Source organism: Helianthus annuus, chromosome 1 (genome assembly GCF_002127325.2).
Source record: "Helianthus annuus cultivar XRQ/B chromosome 1, HanXRQr2.0-SUNRISE, whole genome shotgun sequence".
NCBI classification, from domain to species: Eukaryota; Viridiplantae; Streptophyta; class Magnoliopsida; order Asterales; family Asteraceae; genus Helianthus; species Helianthus annuus.
The window spans coordinates 68273512-68298982 of record NC_035433.2 but is presented as its reverse complement, the minus strand read 5'-3'; the positions used below and the strand labels follow the sequence as shown (position 1 = coordinate 68298982).

The 25471-nt window shown below is 35.0% G+C and overlaps 2 protein-coding genes across 2 annotated transcripts; one reads left to right on the top strand and one right to left on the bottom strand.

Annotated features, from left to right (window-relative positions):
* Positions 1 to 19183: 19183 nt before the first annotated feature.
* LOC110895699 (class I heat shock protein) lies at positions 19184 to 19770 on the bottom strand. The gene has a single exon (XM_022143023.2). It carries the CDS (start codon positions 19672 to 19674, stop codon positions 19258 to 19260), a length of 417 nt encoding a protein of 138 aa, XP_021998715.1. The 5' UTR covers positions 19675 to 19770; the 3' UTR covers positions 19184 to 19257.
* A 3163-nt stretch (positions 19771 to 22933) lies between these two features.
* On the top strand, positions 22934 to 23609 carry LOC110895698 (17.8 kDa class I heat shock protein). Its single transcript, XM_022143022.2, has one exon. It carries the CDS (start codon positions 22962 to 22964, stop codon positions 23427 to 23429), a length of 468 nt encoding a protein of 155 aa, XP_021998714.1. The 5' UTR covers positions 22934 to 22961; the 3' UTR covers positions 23430 to 23609.
* Positions 23610 to 25471: the final 1862 nt, after the last annotated feature.

Sequence of the window (25471 nt, the reverse complement as noted above, 5' to 3'; positions counted from 1 at the left end):
ATCCATGACTGGTGTGAGATTTGCCTAAGATCTTACAAGGTAAGCCTAGGATTCGTTATATGGCCATGTTGACATTTTAAAGTGAGTTTCTCGTGAGATTTTTTTGCCCTTAATTTATTCAAAGTTTTAGGTTGAAGTACATGCTAATTAGGATATTCAAATGTTAAATTTGTGATAGAGTAATTTTCAAGCAAGTTAAATGTTTAATTGCATTTATGAAACGTTTTGTGAGTTAGTCGTATTATTGTTGGTAGTGAGGATTGTGCCACAACTGGTCACATATTGACAAAGTTAAAATCTACTCCAAAGTTTGAGCAATTTATTGACAAGGTGTATGCACCAAGAAACCCTTAACAATCCATAAATTGATTTAAAGCAATAAAATCTTGAAGAAACCATGAAGTTAACGAGCTTGACATGAAATGACTTTATATATGAAATAGATAGTTTTTGAACTATTTTATGTGTTTAAAACTCGAGCTCAGGAACGTAAGATGACTGCTTTTAGCGTGTATTTTAGAAAGTTAAGAGAACCATTGTTGAAAACGATAGTTGGAAGAGATAGACTGGCATTCAAGTAGAACTCCGAAACCACTTTTAGAAAAAACATTAGTTTTACGCAAATTTTAAAGGTTTTGTTTATGAAACTTCCGATGTGTAATAGCTAAGTTTAGGATGTGTAAATCCACCAAAGTCATACCAGGAAACTAGGGTGTGGCACAATGATCGATGTCGAAAGGTCGGTAAAAAATAAAGTTAAAAATTAGTTCCTTTCTACTTTTACTAGTAAGGGTAAGCAAGATGTCAAACCACGTGGAATTTAGTGGAAAATGTCGAGGTTTGATTGCTGTATTAAATAAAATTGAAATTTAATTGATTGATTAACTGTTGAAAACCTAACACACCTAACTTGAGTTGTGAACAATATGGAGAAAAGACAAATTACTCTAGGTTTTAGGTTTGATAAAACATGTTTCTCTAGTTAACCTAATGGAAAGTCATTAAGGGTGACTATGTATATGGTTAAGCAAGTGATGGATGTGGAACCGAACTTAATAGGATCTATTCACACAAACATCAATTCAATAATGTGAAGCATAAACCAATAAACAAATCAAAATAAAAAAAGTTCACCAATTATAACAAAACCAAATTGTTTAAATGTAAAACCACATTTGAATCTGATCAAACTTAAGAGGTTAACAAATTTAATCCCAAAACCTAGGTTAAATCTAGAATCAAAAGTATCAAATCACAAACCCTACACCCGGAGGAGATCACGGGTGGTTTAGCTACTCATCGGCATGCTTGAATCTTCACTGGTTGTATTAGAAATCTCGAATTCATGTATTGGTGTGCTTGAAAGATGTTTGAAACGCCTCAAAATTGCTTTTAGAATGCCTAAAAACTGATGCGGATGAATGATTTTCGTTTGGGAGGCTTATGGTTTAAATAGGATATGAAACCTTAAATTTGTGTAAGTGACTGACATATGGACGCAGATACCGCCCTAGTCTGATGAATTATTTCTGGACCCCTGATGTCCGCCCCTATGTGCGTCCTATTTGAGTTGTTAAGGGCACACATTGCGCCTTAAGGAGCGTAATGTGCGACTGTGCGCCCCAACCCAAACTTCTTTTGTTAATTCGTATGTTAAATTCCCTTACCATCCATATGCTTCCAAACTCTTGTTGAGCTCCTGAAAAGCATCCATTACGTTTCGAGTACCTGCAAAACCAAAACAAATACCCTCATATCACATTATATGTAGGGTATCGAGTATACCTACGTATATCAAACATACCCATTAATTTGTTGAAATCAAATATTGGGAAGTATAATTTTTCAATTCATATTTGTACTAATTTTATTTTGCAAGGAAATTAAAAATAAAAAAAAAGTAGCAGATCGGTAGATCATCCTATTATCTAAGTAAAGAGAAAAATGAAAGGAAAATCTCTACGGGTTTGGTTCAAGTAAACTTGTATGTATGCTTCGGGAATCGGACTAAATATCAACTAACATCTTACCTATATTTAAAAAAAAAATCTAATCTTATATATGGTCCAATATGCTAATACCCGCCAAATATATTTAGGGTTTTTAATTTTTCGGTAGAGTTTGAGTTGCCATCCCTAATTTGAAACTCGGTGATTAGTTGGACATCATGTGTCTATAAGGTTATTTCAAAGCTCCTTGAAAACGATTCAAAAATTGATTAGCCCAACCCAAACAACATATTTTATGGATCGTCATAATTAAGACGAGTTCCCTATCGCTAAGGAAAATATTGCTTGTTGATTTTAAAGTATACCTTGACTCCTTGGGAAGACGTTGAAGATTACAAATTATATTTTCTCCATGCTATTATATTGCAAATTCATTTAGCTTAAAGTGGTGAATGCATACTGATTCTTTCGTATAAACCGCGTTGTATTATATGTAATAGTGTGCAATTCTGCTTTTATTTAAAGGGATTTTGGATTTAAATAACCCGAACTTTCACCAATTGGCCAATAACACTTCCAACTTTCAATTTGCATGCCAGCACTCCCAACTTTCAACTTATTGGCCGATAACACTCCCTAACTAACTGAACCCTAACCCGTTAGCTGATGTCAGCTGCCACGTCATCAAAAATGCCATGTCAGTTGCCACATCAGCTGCCACGTCATAAAAATGACACATCCGTTGCCACGTCATGTTCCACATCAGCCAAAAGGGGCACATCAGCAAAAACTAACTGAGTTAGGGTTCAGTTAGTTATGGAGTGTTATTGGCCAATAAGTTGAAAGTTGAAAGTACTGGTGTACAAATCAAAAGTTGAGAGTGTTATTGATCAATTGGTGAAAATTGAGGATATTAAAATCCAATATCCCTTATTTAAATTATATTGCGGATTTTAATCAGGTTATATTATAAGCACATGTTTAATTTAAATATCAATATCAATTAAATCATTTAAAAGAATATATCATTTTCTAGATTACATGTATGTGAGTCAAAATAACGATAGTTTAATCTACATTATTTAAATAGATAATTATTGTTTTTCGCTTTAACTGATTAGTAATGCAAAATACATCTTTATTCGCTGAAGATGGTGACACACTACCTTCCAATCGGTTAGATGGCCCATAGTAGACATTAGACACAGAATGAAATTATTTAAAAGGAAAAACCAGAAAAATGAATATCTAGTGCTTACAAATTTATTTATTCAATTTATGTAACTTATAAATATCTAGTGCTTACAAATTTACCTAAAAGGAAAAACCAGAAAAATGAAAAAGAAGCTATTGTCTATATATAAGTTTATTTTCATAATATAAGATAGTTGATTATTTAAAATGTCTAAAAATATAATTTTCTACCATTAAACATTGTAGCAGATAAAACATAATTTGATTTGGCATTTTGGTAAGGGGTGTTGCTAAATGCACTCCCAGTTTTTTAAATTTTACTGGTTGCACTCCCCCCTAAAGTTTGTAAATAAATACAATCAACCCTTGTATTTTCTAATTAATTTTTGAAAACTTGTATTAGGAAATATCCCTATTTTTTCTAGGGATTTATCTAGTTGCCATAGTTTGAATGTTTAGGTATATATACGTACAATTCTATGGAAGAAAAAAAAAACTTGCACTGAGATTAAGAGAGAGCTTGAAAAAACAATTTTTTTCAACTTTGATTTTCATCATAGTTGTTCTTAGTATGTATTCTAACTAAAAGTCTTCATCATCTTTTCAAAAATTTCATCAAAAGTTTTTGTTCTATACCAATTAAAATTGATGTAGTAAATCAATACGTAATACGTTTATGATGTACTATTTTCTAATGAAAACAGTATGCCAGTTTTCGTTTATGTTTGCATTTATTAGTGTCCTCCTCCTGATCATATATAAAACACCCCCTGCAAAGATAATGTATATCACGAAAATAATAATAATTTATACCTGCAAACATATAACACCCCCCCCCCCCCTCGGCCCGCAAAATGATGTATATCACTTTTATTATTATTATATAAAAATAATAATTAATACCTGGATAAAAGTGATATATAAAAACAACCATTTTCGTTTATCCATATTACTTTGACATCAAGAGTTTATGATGTACGATTTTAATTCAACAGGTATATTACTTTTTTTCCATATTACTTCGACATCAATTTTCAAGGAAAGGGATTTGCAAGACGTGATTATTGGATGGATATGCCCCACACTGGACTCCTCATTGCTCAAAGATTTGGTGTGATTATTCATCTTTTAAGCGTCGCCGGCAATCAAACTTTCTTCCCGCTATTGACTGCTCCAAACCAAATTTGTTGCCCTCATCAAGTGGTGACGCTTGTTCATGTTCATGGAAACCATTTCATCAATGTTAGATTAGAAGGAGACTATCTGATGCCTCTACCGAACAGTCTTTGGAGTAGCAACCGAAGTGACGGTACAGCAGATTGGGAAGTTATGTACAGTTCTCGTATAAACCGGTATAAGGAGCTAAAAAATCCTAATCCAGACCGAACTGTACAATATGTTGGTTAAACTTCAGTTGTAATTTGTTTCTGTTAAACTTTATTTGTTTTAGTTTAATCTTAACTTTAATTTGTTTTGGTTAACCTTTATTTGTTTTTTAAATGTGTTACTCATTTGTTTTAAACGTAACGAACTCATCAAAGTTTTAATCTTATTTTTTTTGATGTAATAGTATCAAAGGCGCTGCTTCTCTGGCCATGTTTCCGGCAACCGGAAAGAAAAAAGGGTCGGAGTTTTGTTTGATATTATTTTCAAAAAAAATAGAAAGTACAATTTTCAACTCTTTTTAAATTTCAGTGAAAAAAAAAAACAATTCATTGTACTAATAAATAATATTTACAAAGGGATTAAAAAGAGACATAGTAACTTACAATTTTTTAACGAGAATTTTTAAAGTTATTTACTTTATAAAGACAAGTTAAAGAATAAATAATATGATGAATAATTACTTATAGAACGTTCATAAAGTTATTTAATATTTAAATGAATACTTAGTTACAGAACGCTTATAAATGAATAATAGTTGAATATCTAAAATAAAATTTAAAGGGATTAAAGAAGAACATAAGAAAATACAAGGATGGAATTTAAAAAATTATAAATATGATAATTTTCGAAAATAGAGGTATAAACAGTAAAAATAGAGGTGCAAATAGCCACACCCTTTGGTAAGTTGAACTATCATTTGATTAACGGCACAACTATCATTGTTTTATTGATTTGTGGGTAAAGAGAAGAAATAAGTTATTTACTTGTTTGTAAATTATTTGAATATTTAGGTTATTTTTTTCAAAGATCTAGAAATTGTTTTCACAAAACCATATTCCTTTTTAATTACTGAAAATAAGAAACTACGTAACAATGGATTAAATAACTTAACGGAATTGAAGTTAGAGCATGTGTAGTCGAAGTTTTGAGCTTCACATACCGTTGGTGTGGAAGAAAGATGATGGATGTGAAAAAGAGAAGAAGGGGTGTATGGTTTATGGAATAAATTAGGAGTGAGCAAATTAACCACCATAATCGATAATCGAACCATAACCGAACCACTAATAATCGATAACCAATATAACCAATGGTTATGGTTATGAAACTTTGTATAACCGCTCAATCGGTTATGGTTATGAAGCTTTGATTAATCGAATATAACCGAAACCGAACCGAAGTTGTGATGTTAACTTTATATAATAGATTTCTGTTTTACAAAACCATATAGAGGGTTTTTACTAAGATAAAAGTATGTTAGTAACAAGATGATCTTGATGTAGATGTCATTTATTTTGATAAAGAACTAAGGTGTTATGGCTATAATTGTTTTTGTTTGAGAATTATCTTATTAAAAAGAACTCTAAATCGGTAGTTTAACCAAAAAGTTTAGTCTTCATTATCTTATAAAACTAGTAAAGGAACCCCGCGCTTCGCGGCGGGTTAGCTACATCCACCTCACGAACGCAACGTGAAAATTAAGTACATGGTGTAAAAATAAGTGCTGAATTTTAAAGCAAAACTACATCGGCCTTTCGAGGCAGGCATACATTTTCAAGTTTATACAAATGATGATACATTCAATGATTTCAAAATGTATTGTTGGAGGACATTTATATGCATGACAATGAAAGGAGGTGAAGCAAAAAAAATGATAGTGATTCACATGGATGGCATCTCAAAAAAACCATTACTTGAAAAGTAGACCATTGTTGTGTAGTTGGCCAAAAGGTTAGCGCTAGTGACGTGCGTTTTGCATCAATCTTGCTTGGATCTTGGAGTAGCGATCTTGTTGGGTTCTTCGCCAGCACATTACCAAAAGAATGAAAAGACGCTTTGTTAAATTTGTTACTTTGAAGTAAATTCTAACAAAATATATAGCACTAAACTAAATAAAATATGTTTGATGGCTATTATTAAAACAATAAAAAAGCCAACATCAACTCTAAATTAGAGGCTATCAATTATGTGTTTTCAAGACAATTGCTTCATAGCTTCATTTTCTATGATCAACTGCTCCTTGCACACTGAAAACTACAGAAAGAAATATATTAACTGTAATCCACAAAATTATTAAAAACACATACAAAATTACTGCCAAGTAAGAATAATTGGATTTAAATAGTGAAATACTTCAGTAATAATGTTAACGTTAATGAGCTTTATTGATTAATGCCTCTTTCTTCAACTGCTCGTTTTTATTTTTAAAAAGTACAAGATCAAAAGCGACTCTTTCGCTAATTTGTCAAAACATGAGCCAATTCCTCCAGCAATCGAATGGATATTTAGTTTTTAAATATACTTTTGTATCAATCTAAGACATACACTCTTTTTATGTTAAATTATGAGGTTGTTGATAACCTGGGAACAACTTGCGAACTCATACATATGGAAACATATCACATAATGTATCAAAACAAAACATAGGTGATCAAGTATTTTTATATAATTTTTTTTCTTTTAGGTTTTGGAGTATCTGTCTTAAACAAAGATTCTTAAATTGAACAATATCTTAGAATCTTCCAAACAATTTATGTATTTCGTAATTATGATGTTTTAATTCAGTATGATAACTCTGTCCTCTTTACGTTTGTTACCTAGCTATTGTTACATCTTTAGTGTAGCATACTTAGGCATGGGCAATTTTGACTCGATTTGGGTTTTCTTTCCAGCTCAATTCAACTGGCCATGCAAGAAAGAAAACTCTAATTCTAAGAGGAACATGTCAAAGGTGTTTAGTTTTCCAAAGTGTAGCTAGTTTTTATTTAATTTATTTTGCTTTTGATTATATATAGGTAGACATATAGACATAAACATATAATGCCTTTACTTATATGTTGAAGAAATGCGATGTCCGGTCGGCCTTGTACACCATCCGTACCATGGGAATAGAACTGCCGCCGGTGCACCACTGTGAATCCGCCGTAAGGATTTGTGGCCGGCCTTCTTACTCCTGTTTCTTAGTTGCTCTCTTCCTTATTGAAAGTAATGGCATAACTCTAATTAACATACTTTTTCTGTCCAATCTATACACTGTTCCTAAGATCTACCCGAAATGTTATGTTCTTTCTACTGTTTAACAACCTTAAAAAACGACCAAATCGGTTCATCATCATTAGACTCAACGCCATCAATCTTAGTAGATCTTTTCTTTTGCACCAATTTCCTCACACCCATCTTCTCAACCCTAGTTTTACCAACAACACAATTCACATGAAATCCTAACCCAATTTCCAACAACCCGTTATTTGATCCAAGATTGTCACCATCACATTCCATTTATCAAATACCAATCAAACACACACTCAAATCCCACACAAAACCTCTAACTTTCTCAACGATTCAAGATTATACAACTATCTTTCAACTAAAACCCCTAACAATTCAATACTTCTGCATTATGCAAAGTACAAATAACCTATAAATACATACAAAGACCATAAAAAGTTCAAAGATTTACAATCAGACCTGTAGGATGCTCCGAAGTGGCGTAGATTAGCAATCAGTACTTGTCGTAGCAAAAATACGCTATCAATAGTGCTGATCGCCGGTGTTTTTGGAAATTAGGTCTGTTAAGTCGAACAATCAGAGCAATTTTAAGCGAATTAACGTGAAGAAGGATTTGATGAAAGAGAAATCGTTAAAGGGTGGATGATGGGGCCGTTGAATGGAACAAAGAATCTGCTGAAACTTGTGATTTGGCTAAGCTTGGAGAAGAGAGTGTTTTCGGAGGTGGATGCAACAACTGAAGATCTCGGCAGATGTAGGTGAAGAAGATGGGACTGCGTGTCTTCAGTGGTGGGGTGGAAGACAGACATATGCCAGTCATGATAAACCTGGAAACTTGAACTGTTCTTAAGGCCTTTCATCAATTGTTATTATATAAAATAAGCTCAAGCTAAGTTCAGATCGTGCACAACCCTATTTATTTCAAACCTTGCTTGGTTACTTAACCGAAATTAACCAAAACCGAACCATAACTGACTTCATAACCGATTAACCATAACCGAAGTTTGGTTATGGTTATGGTTACCAAAACTCCATAACCGAACTAGCGGTTATGGTTATGGTTAATAGTAAAAACCGACCCAAATCGACCCGTGCACACCCCTAGAAGAAATAAAATATGTGAGAAAGGAGAGTAGAGAAAGATGCGATCATTCGTGACTTTAGATAGACGACATGATGATTTGTAAGAGTCGGGCTGACGTGGAGCCCTTCGTAACCTGATGAATACAAATGCTCTTATTGATATTGCAACATTAGCGAAAATTACGCAGCTGAATATAAAGAAAATTATGACTTATGTTACACAAGTTGTAAAATACGAGTATGGAATAACACTAAAAAGTATCAAAGTTGGTTGTGAATTAATAAGTTCTAATCCACCTCTATTTTAGGGTTATTGGATTTTAACAATCCCAAGTTTCATCTGTTAGCTGATAATAATCCAAACTTTAAAAATTCCCTCCAATGATCCCAACTTGTAAAAGTTTGCCCCCAGTGGCGGAACCAGAACGATTTAGTCAGGGGGTCATCATAAGCTTATATTCTATACTGGTTCAAATTAGGGGGTCCATCTCTAAGTTTATTATTCAAAAACTCAAAATTTATAAATAAAAATTCAAAAAGTTCCGGTGACCGGAGGGTCAACGGACCCTCTTGACCCCCCTCTAGTTCCGCCCCTGTTTGCCCCCATTGATCCTTTTTAAACATATAAGAATTAGGTCTACTCAATAGATCCAAGTACATCTGGATACTCGTTAATTGATTTAAGTGCACCTATGTTAGAAAAGAATCAATGTAGACCAAATTCTTACAAGTTTAGATCGTTGGAAGAAATTTTTAAAAGTTGAGATTATTTTTGACCAATAGGTGAAACTTATGATTATTAAAATCTAATAACCCTATATTTTATGCATTAATGTATTGATCAGTGGTTGGTGTCCAAATATCTATTTTATAGTACAAGTTGGATGTCTTTTTAATAACATTTGTCACCCAAAAAATATATACACGTTAGATATGTTGCATTTTCTTACAAGTTGTACAAATATCTATTTTATAGTACAAGTGGTTGGTGTCCAAATATCTATTTTGTTAATGTTTTGTCATCGTAACCTAATAAAACACTTGCATATAATAACTTTTGAGGCACAGTTTTGTGTTTTTAATATATCTTAACATATATATAATATTAAGTTATAATATTATAATGATATTTAAAAACCTGATTGTTCAAAGTTTATTTGAGAGTGCACGTCACCAATAAAGATTATCGTTTACACATTTCTCTCTAACATGATAGAAATCATTAAAGTTCTTGCTAATTATACTTTGTAGTGATCATTAATGAAATAGTGAGGATTACAGATTACTTACTTTGGTAGTGAACAACACTCTTGTTATTATTGGCGTCATTGTTTACAAAATGTGAATCATTAGAGATGTGCAAAGTATTTTTCTAATAATTTGAATTCGAATTTGAATTTAGATATTATAATACCGAAGTTAAAATGAAAAAAATGACTAAATCGTAATAAAATAAAGCCTTAGTAAGCCTTTAAGGTCGTATTATTGGCACACCTTGGGGGATTAAACCGACACCCCCAATACGCATCGTATAGGCCTATACGATGCGTATTGAGGTGAGTTCAAACTTCTATGTCTGTCAAAGGCTGCCATTGTCCCCTACCAAAAAAGTAATACGCATCGTATAGGCCTATACGATGCGTATTGAGGGTGTCGATTTAATTTTTTAATTTTTGCTAGGTAGCTTCCTATCACGCGGTAGCTTTCCGTCACGCGAACGAAAAAGCAGCACTTTGGACATTTGTTGGTCTTCAAACATCTAGGAAACATTATTTGAGAATACCCCTGAATTTATCGAAGCTGTAGAACGAGATCCTCCACTGTTGGGTTATCATCTTTCAACCCCATTTTCCCTAAATTTATCGATTATGTTTTTCAACAGGGATATAATGCAATGATTCCTCTCAATTGAATAGACCGACACTTGCTTCATAGGACTCGCTTGAATCGTCTCGGATGTAATAACAGTACGTTTAGCATCCGTGCCTGCTTGAATTGCAGAAAGCAAAGGATAACGAAGATGAACATTGTATTTATCACGAAAGTACTGAACAACCAAGATAACAGCTCCGGTTTCATCAGCTGCATTTGGAACAGGAGAGTTGAAAAAACTGCAATTGGAATTGATCTTGGAACAACACACTCTTGTTACCATATGACACATGATAAAAGCGCTTCTCTAGACAATCTGGGAGTATGTTCCGCAAATTGGGGACCACATATTTGCTTCAAGATTTACGTCTGATGTCCAAGTTTCCCATAGTCACAAACGATTGCGGTTTGTATTTCACATAGCCACCGTTTCGGTAGTCAAAAAAGGTTGCGGTTTGCAGATTCGATCTTCATTGCTTCATTAAAATTAACCAGGCGGTCTCTTTGCTTCGTCCACTAGAACTATTTGTGTATGCATTCTGTTGGTACTGAACAACAGAAGCTGTTATTTCAGTTATTTCTGTTGATCCACAAATTCCAACAAATTGTGTCTAATGCAAGGATCTTCGAATGCGGTGTGTACGTTAAATACCGTTCACCGCTTTTTTAGTTGCTTCTCTTGTTAAGTTTCTGAACCAACCGAAATCCACAAATTCCAACAGTTTCTTCGTCGCTAAATTCTCCACTCACCGTGAAATCGAACAGTTTGTTCATAGATTCCGTCCGGTTTCAAAGCCGGTTGAGGATTACGAGTGTTCTAGACTAGTTCAAGACCGACCTCTGGATCACACTAGAACTATTTGTGTATGCATTCTGTTGGTACTGAACAACAGAATCAGGTTCTCAAAACAAGGATCGTTCTAACAGATTAAGGAAAATAAACCCTCGTTTCTTCATCTTCATCTTCAAGAACAATGATGAACAAGGATCGTTCTAATATATTCCGAAGCTGTTATTTCAGTTATTTCTGTTGATCCACAAATTCCAACAAATTGTGACTAATGCAAGGATCTTCGAATGTGGCGTGTACGTTAAATACCGTTCACCGCTTTTTTAACTGCTTCTCTTGTTAAGTTTCTGAACCAACCGAAATCCACAAATTCAAACAGTTTCTCCGTCGTTAATTTCTCCACTCACCGTGAAATCGAACAGTTTCTTCGTAGATTCCGTCCGGTTTCAAAGCCGGTTGAGGATTACGAGTGTTCTAGACTAGTTCAAGGCATGCAATGTTTCCTCTCAATTGAATAGACCGACACTTGCTTCATAGGATTCACTGGAATCATCTCGGATGTAATAACAGTACGTTTTGCATCCGTGCCTGGTTGAGAACCTGATTCAGATACACAACGGTCTCTTTGCTTCGTCCACTAGAACTTATTTGTGTATGCATTCTTTTGGTAGTTAACAACGCTAATTAGAAAAAATCTGTAAAATTAATCATATTGATTGCTATAACAGGATGGATGTGACACACACAAATAGATAAGCTGTCACAGTTGTCAAGACTGTTTGTTGGGTTTCCAATGCTCACACAGGGTGATAAACAACGCTGATACGAACACATGTGTTTTGAAATAGGCTTTGTTCTTGGTTTAATGAAGTTACACGTAACATCTAGTTATATTCAGATTTAAACAATGCATGTCTCAATTCAGATAACGGACATCCATTAAGCTCAAAAAGAAAACTTGTGTTTCCCATAGTCACAAACGATTGCGGTTTGTATTTCGCATAGCCACCGTTTCCGTAGTAAAAAACGGTTGCGGTTTGCACATTCAATCTTCAATACTTCATTAAAATACCACTAGTAGAAGAACCCGACAAGTATTCATGTTAGGGTTTCGTTTCTTCATGCTCCAACTAAACCCTTGAATCCCAATGCTTCTCTAAAAATATTCATTGCACATTCAATATTCATTGTCCACTAGAACTATTTGTGTATGCATTCTAATAGATTAAAGAGAATAAACCCTCGTTTCTTCATCTACATCTTCAAGAACAATGATGAACAGATTGATCGTTCTAGGGTTGTTAGAGAGAGAAAGGGAAGCTGTTATTTCAGTTATTTCTGTTGATCCACAAATTCCAACAAATTGTGTCTGTTTGAACCAACCGAAATCCACAAATTCCAACAGTTTCTCCGTAGCTAATTTCTCCACTCACCGTGAAATCGAACAGTTTCTTCGTAGATTCCGTCTGGTTTCAAAGTCGGTTGAGGATTATCGTGTGTTGCAGTTTGGAAAGATGACCGAATAGAGATTTGAATAACAAACTGTGGAGAACTTGTTTGCGTTATCCATCAACATAAGCTAAAATACTCTAAAATTAACAAGGCGGTCTCTTTGTTTCGTGCTGATTATTGAAAAGATTTGTTGAAATCGAAGAAAAGAGTAAAAAAGATGAATTGAGGCATACATTAGGAACAAGAAGTCCAACAATCCGTTCATTATCTGTTGTTGTCTAAAACAATAGGAATGCACGCAACGAATTTGACAACTTTGGGTATATTCGAAACCAACTAAAATACGTTGGGTATATTCGAAACCAACTAAAATACGTTACAATACGTTAAAATACGCTAAAATACCCTAAAATACGTTAAAATACGCTAAAATACGTTAAAATACACTAAAATACCCTAAAATACGTTAAACTACGCTAACTTACGTTAAAATACGCTAACTTACGTTACAATACGCTAAAATACCCTAAAATAGGTTAAAATAACCTAAAATACGTTAGAATACGCTCAAATACGTCAAAAATACTATTAAATACACAACAATATGTTAGAATACGTCAAAATACGCAAAAAAACGTCAAAGTACGCGACTAACGATATTTCCACACACGTATACATATAATACGTCACTATAGAGTACAAGTGGATTTCAAACAAAACTGTACGTAATCATAGAATAAGATATTCGTACGCAACCGAACGGCAACGAAACGACTTATGTTGAAGGTATACGTAATAAAACGACAAAATATGCGAAAGTTCGGCAAAAAACGAGACGTATACGCGTCGAACCGAGGGAAACACGATAACACTAAATTTGAAATAATGCCATATACGATCGTATAGGCCTATGTTGTATCGTATATCATCGTAAAACGATTCGTATAGGCCTATATGAATCGTATATAGCTTTGATTTTTCTCAAAAATACCCCTGAATTTATCAAAAAACCAGGGGTATTTCAGTAAAATCATTGATTAATACGCATCGTATAGGCCTATACGATGCGTATTGAACTATAAATTTCTCAAAAATGTTTTTCAAATCAAGGGTTCCATCATTACAACCACTTGTTTTCAATGGAGATGTAATGCAATGATTCCTCTCAATTGAATAGACAAATACTTGCTTCATAGGACTCACTTGAATCGTCTCGGAAGTGGATTTCGGTTGGTTCAGATCTCTATTCGGTCATCTTTACTCTCAATTGAATAGACAGACACTTGCTTCATAGGACTTACTTGAATCAAACAGGCATGCCTCAAACACTTAACATTTTTAGAAGTTTTCAATATAATTTCATTTTGCTGTGAACTTATTCTCTATGAAATGTCTCATTCTGCGGTGCACTTGTTCTCTATTCGGTCATCTTTCCTCACAATTTGGATCTCTATTCGGTCACCAAACAGGCATGCCTTGAAGTACTGAATCAACAGAAATAACGGAAATAACTTGAATCGTCTCGGAAGTACTGAACAACAGAAGGATGAGATATCGGCAATTAGCTCGAAGAAGTTTCTCTCAATCAGGTGTTCCAATAGATTTCCTCTTTTAACAGTGTCCTGTTAATTGTTTCAGATGACATGCTTGGTAACAAGAGGAACACTTTCTTCTGTTTTATTTTTTTTTCTACTTTTAGAAAGGTCTGACCAACTTACGATTGTAATAAAACGGAACACAATCCCAGATTGTCTAGAAAAGCGCTTTTATCATGTGTCATACGTTACGAGAATCTTCGAGAATTAGAAAAGGAGAAAATACGGAACGACAAGGGTAGTATGAGTGTGAGTCCATTGTGGTTCGTGTCAGGTTTGCATTTCCCATAGCCACCGTTTCCGTAGTAAAAAACGGTTGCGGTTTTGCACATTCAATCTTCATTGCTTCATTATAATTAATAATGCGGTCTCGATTGAAGATGTAATTGCAAGACTGTTTGTCGGCTTCCAATGCTCACACAGGGTGATAAACAATGCTGATCTTGAACAGATTATTAAACCAAGAAAGTCATTGAATTTCCGCAAATGAAGTCAAATGTGATCAAACTTGGACATCAGACGTAAATCTTGAAGAAACGGAACATAATCCCAAATTGTCTAAAGAAGCGCTTTTATCATGTGTGATCCAGAGGTCGGTCTCGGGTGGGCATAAGATCCGTGGGCCCTATTGTCGGATTATTGAACCAAGAAAGTCATTGACTGCCGCAGATGAAGTCAAATGTGATCAAACTTGGACATCAGACGTAAATCTTGAATAAACGGAACATAATCCCAGATTGTCCAAAGAAGCGCTTTTATCATGTGTGATCCAGAGGTCGGTCTCGGGTGGGCATAAGATCCGTGGGCGCTATTGTCGGATTATTGAACCAAGAAAGTCATTGGACTGCCGCAGATGAAGTCAAATGTGATCAAACTTGGACATCGGTCGTAAATCTTGACGAAACGGAACATAATCCCAGATTGTCTAAAGAAGCGCTTTTATCATGTGTGATGTAGAGGTCGATCTCGGGTGGGCATAAGATCCGTGGGCCCTATTGTCGGATTATTAAACCAAGAAAGTCATTGGACTGCCGCAGATGAAGTCAAATGTGATCAAACTTGGACATCAGACGTAAATCTTGAAGAAACGGAACATAATCCCAGATTGTCTAAAGAAGCGCTTTCATCATGTGTGATCCAGAGGTCGGTCTCGGGTGAGTTGTGGTTGATTTATAGGAGGAGGTTATGAAACGAATGTATGTTTATGCGAATTTAAAAGACAATACTGACAGAGGTGCTCGTCTTTTCTCCCACTGTGCAAACTTGAAAAATCTCACCATAACACATCTAATATGACACATGATAAAAGCGCTTCTTTAGACAATCTGGGATTATGTTCCGCAAATTGGGAACCACATATTCGTGTGTAAAAGCTTGGAAAGATGACCAACTGTTCGAAATCCCTTTCGTTTCTCGGGTTCGCATTCGGCATAACACAACAAAAAATAAATTCAAAAAAACAGTGGCCTGATACGCATCGTATAGTCCCATACGATGCGTATCAAGTCCGCCGCCAGACATAACCTGCACCTGTCAGTCTGCCATGTTTTATACTTTAATTCAATACGCATCGTATAGGCCTATAAGATGCGTATTGAATTGAAAAAGTGTGTAAATAGATAGGGGTGTGTGCCATTAGAAAACCCAGTAAATTTTTATTTGACTTTTGCAAATTGCGGAGTGGTATCAGCCTTTTTAAGTTGTACACATTTGAATGTTGGCTTTTTGCAGGCTGTTTTGGGCTGAATTCATTCGGAGTATTCTCTTTGTCATTATGCACAACTTGGGCTTTCCCTTATTAATTATTTCCAAACATTTCATTCAAAAAAATTTATTTCCAAACATAATTGTATATTATTTTCTTTCGGACATACACCATTGACCATATTACCGAAAAAGATAAAATAAAAGAAATACTGTGTTTGTTTTATATATTTATCTACACTTGTAAGTTGTAACGTTTTATTTCATACGTTTCAGAAAAGAATGTTTATCTTTTTTAATAATAAGAAGTATCCAACTAATAATTTTTCTTCAAGTGTGTTTAAAACTTAATTATTGTGTGGAACAGATGGCCACTTCTAAACGACAAAGTTGTCATTTTCTCATGTCTTATTGGTTTTTCCCAATTGATTTTATATATTTGTTAGGTGAAGTATGTGTCCATCCACCAACTAATAGTTGTAATCTTATATTAGGATTTTAATGATTTGGTTCTAGAGCTCCAATTGCTCATTAAAGTAAATAATTTAAACTCTTACGTGCACATAATCGGGTATACCTTTATGGTAACGTTTGTGTAAAAAGAAAACTCAAGATAAAAAAAAGGGAGGATGACTTTAGATTTGGCATGTCTTGATGTAATACCCAACCCGTAACCCGGGTGATTATGTACAATTGATACATTTACACTTACAGCGGAAACAAACTAAATATCATTTATTATTTATTTACAATAGTTAGCATCTAGGTCTTCATGTCTCAATTGTCTTCCCTCTATTTCTAAGAATGTCTTACTGATTACCTGTGACATGTATACTCAAGCGATGTCAGCTATATACTAGTGAGCTCATGTTACATAGTTTATAAAAAAACACAATTGACATGCATGCAATATGGGTTGTGATATTTTGGGCCAAGGGCAACCCTGTGCCATTCATGACCTTTTCACAACCACCAGCAATGGGCTTGTCATACCCCCGACCATCGCGTAGGTATGGCAGTGTTGTGATGCATACGAGGAACCATATCCTCTTTTCAGCCATTTCTAACACATCTCATTAAGCATATAAGGATCCAAATATACCGTTACCGATAATTGCACAATACAACATTTTTATATTATTACCAGCTCAGACATAATGAGTATACAATCGCAGTTTTATAAATAAACATGATAACTCACATGTTTAACAGTTGCTAAACAACTGCTAGTAGGACCGGGTACTATCTTAGACTCCTGACACAATTACATAATCCTAGGTTAGGCAATGATACACCTAACTAGTCATTTTCATGGTTGGATATTAGTTAACGCTGCCATTTTTAAGTATGGGTGATCAATACATGCCTAAGGCTAGGCTACCTAATACCCACCTCTAATAATAACCCTAATACCTAAAAATAATAATACGAATACTAATATTAACTATTAACTACTAAAAATAAATAAATAATAAATACTAAACATAAACTTAAACGAGAAATACCTTAAAACTATCTACGGCAATTTGATGTAAAGTCTCTCTACTCATGCTCCAAAAACAAGTATCATATGCTCGGAATTTTCTATACTAGAGTGTTCCCAAAGAAAAACTTATATCCTAAAATTAACTATAAGGTTGTATATGTAGAAAGAAGTTAGCTGCTAAACTTTTTCTTTACATCGACGTGGGATAAGAATGTGGTGCTTGCTTGCCTGTTTTTTTATCATAACAAATTTCAAATGTTTGTTTATTTTGTTTTAATAATAAATAATAATTTTAATTAATTCTGCTATTTCACTTGTTTTTTCTTGTATAACTTTTAAAACATGACATTTTATAAAACGACGAATATGTCATTAGAACGAGCATATTTTTATCTAGGTTTTAACTTAAGTTTTATTAAAAACGGAGTAGGGTTAAAATCTAATACATTTTATTATCATTATACGGTCTCTTATAATACTAAGTACTCGTCTAACCACTACATATTTTAGATGACCATTCTACTCATTACTTGCTACTTTAACAATATAAGAAATATAAATTGTATATACTTTTATTTTTGTCTAGAAAACAGGATGTTACACTTGATGTCTTTATTATTTTTTTAATACATGTACACAAAAAATTCTTCATTGCATCAACCTGAAAAAGTAAGATGTTACACTCATGTCGGGTTTACAGGTTAAAATTGTATATCAACTACAATTCAGACAGGGCTAAGGGTCAAACAGGGCTAAGGATCAAACAGTTGCTGCGGTGGAGGTCGTTTAATGTTTTTGATACAGGCTGATTTGCGCGTTTGGAGTCGACTGTTGTGGTCTGTGTCTGTATCTGTTGTTTTCTTGGTGTTTTGATTTATAGCGCCCCCAACACCTTGCTGGGTGTTTTCAACTTTTTTTGTTGGCCTTTAAAACAGAAAAAAAAATCCAAACACTGCCTATGTAATGTAACCCATTTATTACTGCGAACATACCATTGTCCAAGGGGTGGACTTAACCATATTATACTGTCACTCAGGTACCTAAAATAGACCTCATGGGCCACACGTAACACAAAGGACCATTTAGTTATAGGCCTCATGGGCCACACGTAATACAAAGGACCATTTAGTTGTTTGACACATTTAACTGTTTGGCCCAACCACAGAACCTAAATCCCAACCAGGCCCATCATCCATAACATGTAACACAAATTTTCTTAAATTTCAAGATTTTTTTGGGAGGAAATTTTCATTTTAGTTTTTGAGTTTTCACCATTGTCATTTTAGTCTAAATAGTTTATTTCTTGTCATTTTAGTCCAAACAGTTTTGTTTTCTGTCATTTTAGTCCATAACTTTTGTCATTTTTTGCCATTTTCATCCAACCCGCTAACTCTATTAAAAAAAATTAGTTAATTTAGGTGAATTTTGGCCAAACCACATATTTCTTTCTTTTTTTTTTGCAGGTGCGATGGTATGAGGATGGTGTTGTGCCGGTTTACAGTGAAGATGATGGTGGTGGTTGTTGGTTTTACGATGATGGCGGTGGTGTTGGTTGATGATGTGGGTGGCGGAAAAGTGGCCGGTGGTGGAATAAATTTTTTATTTCAAGACAAATTAAAAAGATGTTACAAACTTGTAGCTTCAGAATAAAATTTCACACACCATTTTCACTCCCATGCACACACATTCTTATTCTTCAACCATAATAATATATCATCATCCCTATAACACTCTCAAGCTTTAACCAGAGATATCAATGGCTTTCACCTCAGGCTTCTTCATTTCCTGCTTTGGCATTGTCACAGTCAAGACCCCGTTCTCCATTGAAGCCTTCACTTCATCCACCTTCACATTCTCCGGCAACCTGAACCTCCTCACAAACTTGCCAGAGCTCCGCTCCACGCGGTGCCATTTATCCTCCTTCTCTTCGTTCTCTCGGCTTCTCTCCCCGCTGATCTGTAACACCCTACCCTCCTCCATCTCCACCTTCACCTCATCCTTCTTCATCCCCGGAAGATCTGCCTTGAAAATGTGAGCTTCAGGCGTCTCCTTCCAGTCTACTCTAGGCAACATTTCGCGAGCACTCGTTGGAAAACCGGAGAGTGAGGAGGTCAAGAAACCATCAAAAGGATCGAAGAAGCATGGAATGATAGACATATTTTGAAAATGTTTAATGGATTGCTAGTGATTGATTGTGTAAGAAGTTGTTTACAATTGTGAATGTTAATGGAGGTCGATGATTGTATTTGTAGGTGATAGAAGAGGGTTCTGGTAATTTCAAGAGTTGGGACTTCTGTACATGTCTCCATTTTTCTTTGATTGGAAACCTCGTGAACCCTTGTTTTTTAATATATTTTGGAGAGTTAGATGTGTTTTAAATTTTATGTTCTAATTTTTTTTCCTACTTGTTTTTATGGTTAAATGGTGTTTACTGCATTAGACTTGAGTATAGGTCTGTAGACGAACCGAACCGATAAGAACATAGGCATGTTGGTGTTCGTTCATTTAATTTTAACCAAACACGAATACGAACACGAACATATAACTGAACACAATTTTTGTTCGAGTTTGTTTATTAAGAAATCGGGCATGTCCGTGTTCGTTCGTTTAAAGCCTAAACGAACAGTTCACGAACATAAACGGACACAAACGATCATAAACAAACATAAATTTAACATGATTGAAAAAACATAAACGAACACAAATGAACGTAATTGAACAAATATAAACAAACACAATTTAACATTAGTGAACACAAACAAACAAGTCTAATATATTACAGTTTATCCGAAAACACATCTAAATTTGGGTTCATAGATGCTAAAATTAAGTAGGTTTTATGTAAGTATTAAGTAAGTGATCACTTACAATCTAAGAAAAATTTTAAAATTTCTTTTTTTTTACTAGAAAACTTAATTACTAATTAATTATATTTATATAAGTGGTTAGAAAAGCTAATATTCATATAAATATAACTATTTATGTATTTACTAAAATTTAAACGAACATAAACGAACGCTCACGAACATTAATTAACGAACACAAGGTATGTTCATATTTGTTCATTTAATTAAACAAACGAACATAAACGAATTTCCTGTCGAGCAAGTTCATGAACGTTCGGTTTGTTTACATGACTACTTGAGTGAAATCGACACTACAACTTTTCTAGCTAGTTTTTATTTCATGTCTAACTACATAACAACACAATATATTGTAACAATATCGTGTTTATCTTTATATTAAGATCTTGATTTTGATATTAAAAGCTTTCTATTTTACGCGGTTATACAACCGAAACATATGACCTATGATATCTATAGATTTATGATCTTATATGTGATCCTGATCTTGACTTTAAGATTAAAAGATTGTGATCATATCTGATCACACTTAGGGGAAGGGGGCGGTCCGTTATGGACTCCCCATCACTTATTGATGTATCACTAACACCGCCGTCACCACTAGGGGTGAGCAAAAGGAAAAACCCGACCCGACCCGAGAACCGATCAAACATAAAATAAAGAACCGATTCACTACCCTAAATATAGGGTCGGTTCCGGTCCATAGGTACAAGTCGGGTTTCACCATGAAAAAAACCGAGAACCGACCCGACCCGACCCTATTTTATATGAAAAATTGGAACCGATCTAAATACCTAGTACTTGGGTTCGGGTCGGGTTGGGTATATTTTCGCTTCGGTTCTCGGTTATTTTCGGTCCGAACCTAAATTTACTCACCCCTAGTCACCACCCATATCACGAGTGATAGTTTTGACGCGTTGATATTATCACGCGTTGAACATATTGATGAATGAATGTGTATGACTTGTACATTGTGTATTAATACTTGTACATTGGAATCCCATCACTAGTGATACCACCCCCACTACAATTCTATCACTAGTGATAGAATATTTGAGTGATGACATGGCATGAGTTGATTGGATATTGGGAGTGATAGAATTCTATCACTAGTGATTACCCCCCTCCCCTTAGAGGGGACGGGGCGGTCCCGTGATCGACATTGAGCACGCGTTATACATAAACGCTACACCGCCGCCGCCTTGTTTTCCACGCGTGGTAAAGATAACGCGTTGCCACCATTACGCGTTAAACTTTCAAAAATCCGACCGTTGGCGCACATGACCGTTTACAAACGGTAACTTTTAATAAAAAAAAATCCATTTTATTTATATATATATCCACATTTTAACCATTTTTTCACACACCAAACTATATCTTTTAAACCATTTTAAACCCATTTCACACAATTTTTTATATCTTTCTCAAATGGAATTCCCTACCGATTCGACGTTTACGATGTCTAGCGATACCGATACCGAGTCGTCTTCCGACAACGACACGCTAAACTATTTTGTGTCGGTGTATAACGAGCTTGATGCCGAGCCGTCCCGCCCAAAGAAGAAGATGGTCGGCCGTGATCGTATACGTGCCAACGAAGTTTTGATGAACGATTATTTTGTGGAAAACCCGCTATACAATGCCGAAACGTTTAGAGATCGTTTTCGTTTACCCAAAGAATTATTTTTAAAGATTGTTGGAGACATCGAGGCAAGCGAGGGATAGAATTCCATCACTAGTGATTCCACCCCTCCTACATTTCTATCACTAGTGATGGAAATTGGATTGATGACATGGCATTACTTGATTGGATAGTGGGAGTGATGGAATCCATCACTAGTGATTCCACCCCTAGTCCCCTTAGTGATAGAATATTCTATCACTAGTGATAGAAATGTAGGGGGGGGTGGTATCACTAGTGATGGGATTCCAATGTACAAGTATTAATACCCAATGTACAAGTAATACACATTCATTTGATCAAACTTCAACGCGTGATGTGTTTAACGCGTTTTCTTATTCACGCGTGATGTGTTAAACCGGCGGCCGTGTATAACTGAGTTATAAAGTTCATCACGAAAAAAATAACTCCCATCCCGGTCCTCTTAGATTGATTTCGTGAATAAAAAAAAATGTTTTAAACATAACTGAAATGAGTTAACCAACTAAGTGGCAAATAGAAGTAAATTCCATTCCATGAAATTTAAAATTCAACATTTCAAAATCTAAATACCTATTAAGCTTAATTAATTTGCAAATTTCTATGTGTTGTACTCTTATCATTTATAGATATTTATGTGCATTGTCTTAAGATAATATATATAATACACATAAATCACAAAAATCCTTATTTTAATCAAATAATTCAAACATCAATAATTATCCTAAAATAATACTAGTAAATAAGGATTCAAGAGGTTTCTAGGGAAAGAAAAAAAAGACACGTACGAGTGCATGGCCTCTTGAAGGTGCCAGAACCCTATTTTATCACTTATAAATACTATCATCAATATCAAACATATTCATCCATCAAATTCTTCCATAATCAATCACCATCAAACATTTCCTAATTCCAAAAGAATGTCGATCATTCCAAGCTTCTTCAGTGGCCGAAGAACCAATGTCTTCGATCCATTCTCCCTAGACTTATGGGATCCTTTAGATGGTTTCTTAACCTCCACCCTCTCCGATTTTCCAGCGAGTGCGCGTGAAATTATGTTGGCTAGAGTCGACTGGAAGGAGACGCCGGAAGTTCACATTTTCAAGGCGGATCTTCCGGGGTTGAAGAAGGAGGAGGTGAAGGTGGAGATGGAGGAGGGTAGGGTGTTACAGATAAGCGGGGAGAGAAGCCGGGAGAACGAAGAGAAGGATGATAAATGGCACCGCGTAGAGCGGAGCTCTGGCAAGTTTGTGAGGAGGTTCAGGTTGCCGGAGAATGCGAAGGTGGATGAAGTGAAGGCTTCAATGGAGAATGGGGTCTTGACTGTGACTGTGCCAAAGCAGGAAATGAAGAAGCCTGAGGTGAAAGCCATTGATATCTCTGGTTAAAGCTTGAGAGAGTGTTCATTTGTTGCTCATGAACAAAGAGATGCATGGGAGGGAGGGAGATCGTATGATGAAACTATAAGTGTGTAACTTCTTTTATTGTCAAGAAATAAAATATGTGTGTTTGTTGGTGTTTTACTACAACGTATTTACTATTTTGTGTTAATTTATATACCTTATTAAGAGAACTGAGTTTTTTTTTTACCCTTTTGGTAATTTACCAAGTTTACAAGTTTTGAAGCATTATATACAAGGATGTGTAAGTCATTTTAGAGGGGTTAAATATGTATTTTACCAAAAGTTTTAAGACACTAGAGTGATAATGGGGGGATTTCAGCCATGTAATCTTCTAAACAAAAAAGCCCCAAGCAAATCAGTTGACAATATCATTAATGATCGCCACTAAAATAACCATCAAAATCATCAACGTAATTTTCTGAATAGAACTAAACCGACTTTGATAGTTATTGACGATTTTATGATGAAAATTAGATGTTCAAGCTATTAAACGGTTCTTACACAATTGTTCAATTGGCTCCCGCAAGCCACAACACCCACCCACTGTGGCAATTGGCAAATTCTTATGAGCCTCCGACGAGTACAAATTGATTGTCACCTTGCCGCCGCTGTCACCACTGTGCAACCGGCATCACCACCGCCTCTGTTCGCCGACGTCACAAGCTACCGACGTCGTGACTGTTTTTCGCAACAACCATAACCGTCATCTCATTGATGCAAATCACCATCGCGTACCGTAGCCGCCACATAGTAGGTAATGATTCCGATTTATCCCTAGTTCGAACAGAATTTGAAAAATACGTTATGTATGTACGTGTACTGTGTGTATGTGAAAGTTTTTCAATTTTTTTAGTCTTCCACAACTACACGAAGAAGATGGTATTGATGAAGAGCTGCTATAAACATAAAAATACAATAGCAGATGCTTATAACTAGGTTTCTCACTAATAATGTGTCACAACCTAATTGAATTTGTTAATTTTAGGTTCAGTAGGCCTTAATCAGTCTTTAGCTCTTAATCGGTTTTTAGCTTCAAGTCTGTCCATACTCCATATTTTAGTATTATAAAGAAAATCAATCCGAACTAAAACTATTCAACACTCGCCAAACTGTAATTATTCTACAACTTTATTCCATTTTCAAGCTTGAAAATTATGCAACCATGATAAGAAAAGCACCGAACAGCAAAAGCTCTACGCGTAAGGATACATGTTCTAGGCATGTTTTTATGGGCTTTTCATATTCTTATGTGGTTGTGTGGCATCACCATTCTCATACTCATTGCAGGTGCACTATGTATATGTGATATCTTTAGCTATTGTCTTCTATCTAGCGATTTATTGTTTGTGAGGTAATAGTTCTTGCCCCGACCTAATATCCTTGATCTGTCACTGATCAGATGTAAATAGTTTTTATTGTATCAAGTATTTACACCTCTTTTTCCATATATTGCAATGCCCGTGTATTATATTATTGTTCACTGATGTTGTAATATGAATGATACATTTATGGGTTTGGTGGTTCAGGTCTTACCTGGCGACAACGGTCAACTCAGTTAAGGTTCAAACGTTGAGTGAAAACTGATAAATGAGGTTAACACAGATTGTGGTCAACAGGAGTATGTGAGTCAGTTGCAACTGAGAAGGTATAACCTGGTCATTGAGGTCACCACAGATTAGAGGTGATCATGCAATCAAAGCAAATTAGGCCTAAACACTTTTCATTTTACCCTCATTACCTATGTTTTACCTGATGATTTCATTGGGTTTTTTATCCGCTTTGTATATATTTACAGTTATATTCTTTTTTTTTCCTGGTCCAACATATGATGAATTTGAATGTGAGCTCATTGCTAGGTTGAACCATAGAGATTGCTGGTATTGGTTAGAGTTGTTGCTACAGCTCCAGTTTTTTTGCGTTGAGGCATCTTGTAAATATTCCTGTAATAGCTACAATTTTGTTTATGACATGATTTGAATTTGGTATAGGCGAGATGCACATTGAGATATTTGAAAGGAGTGGTGAGG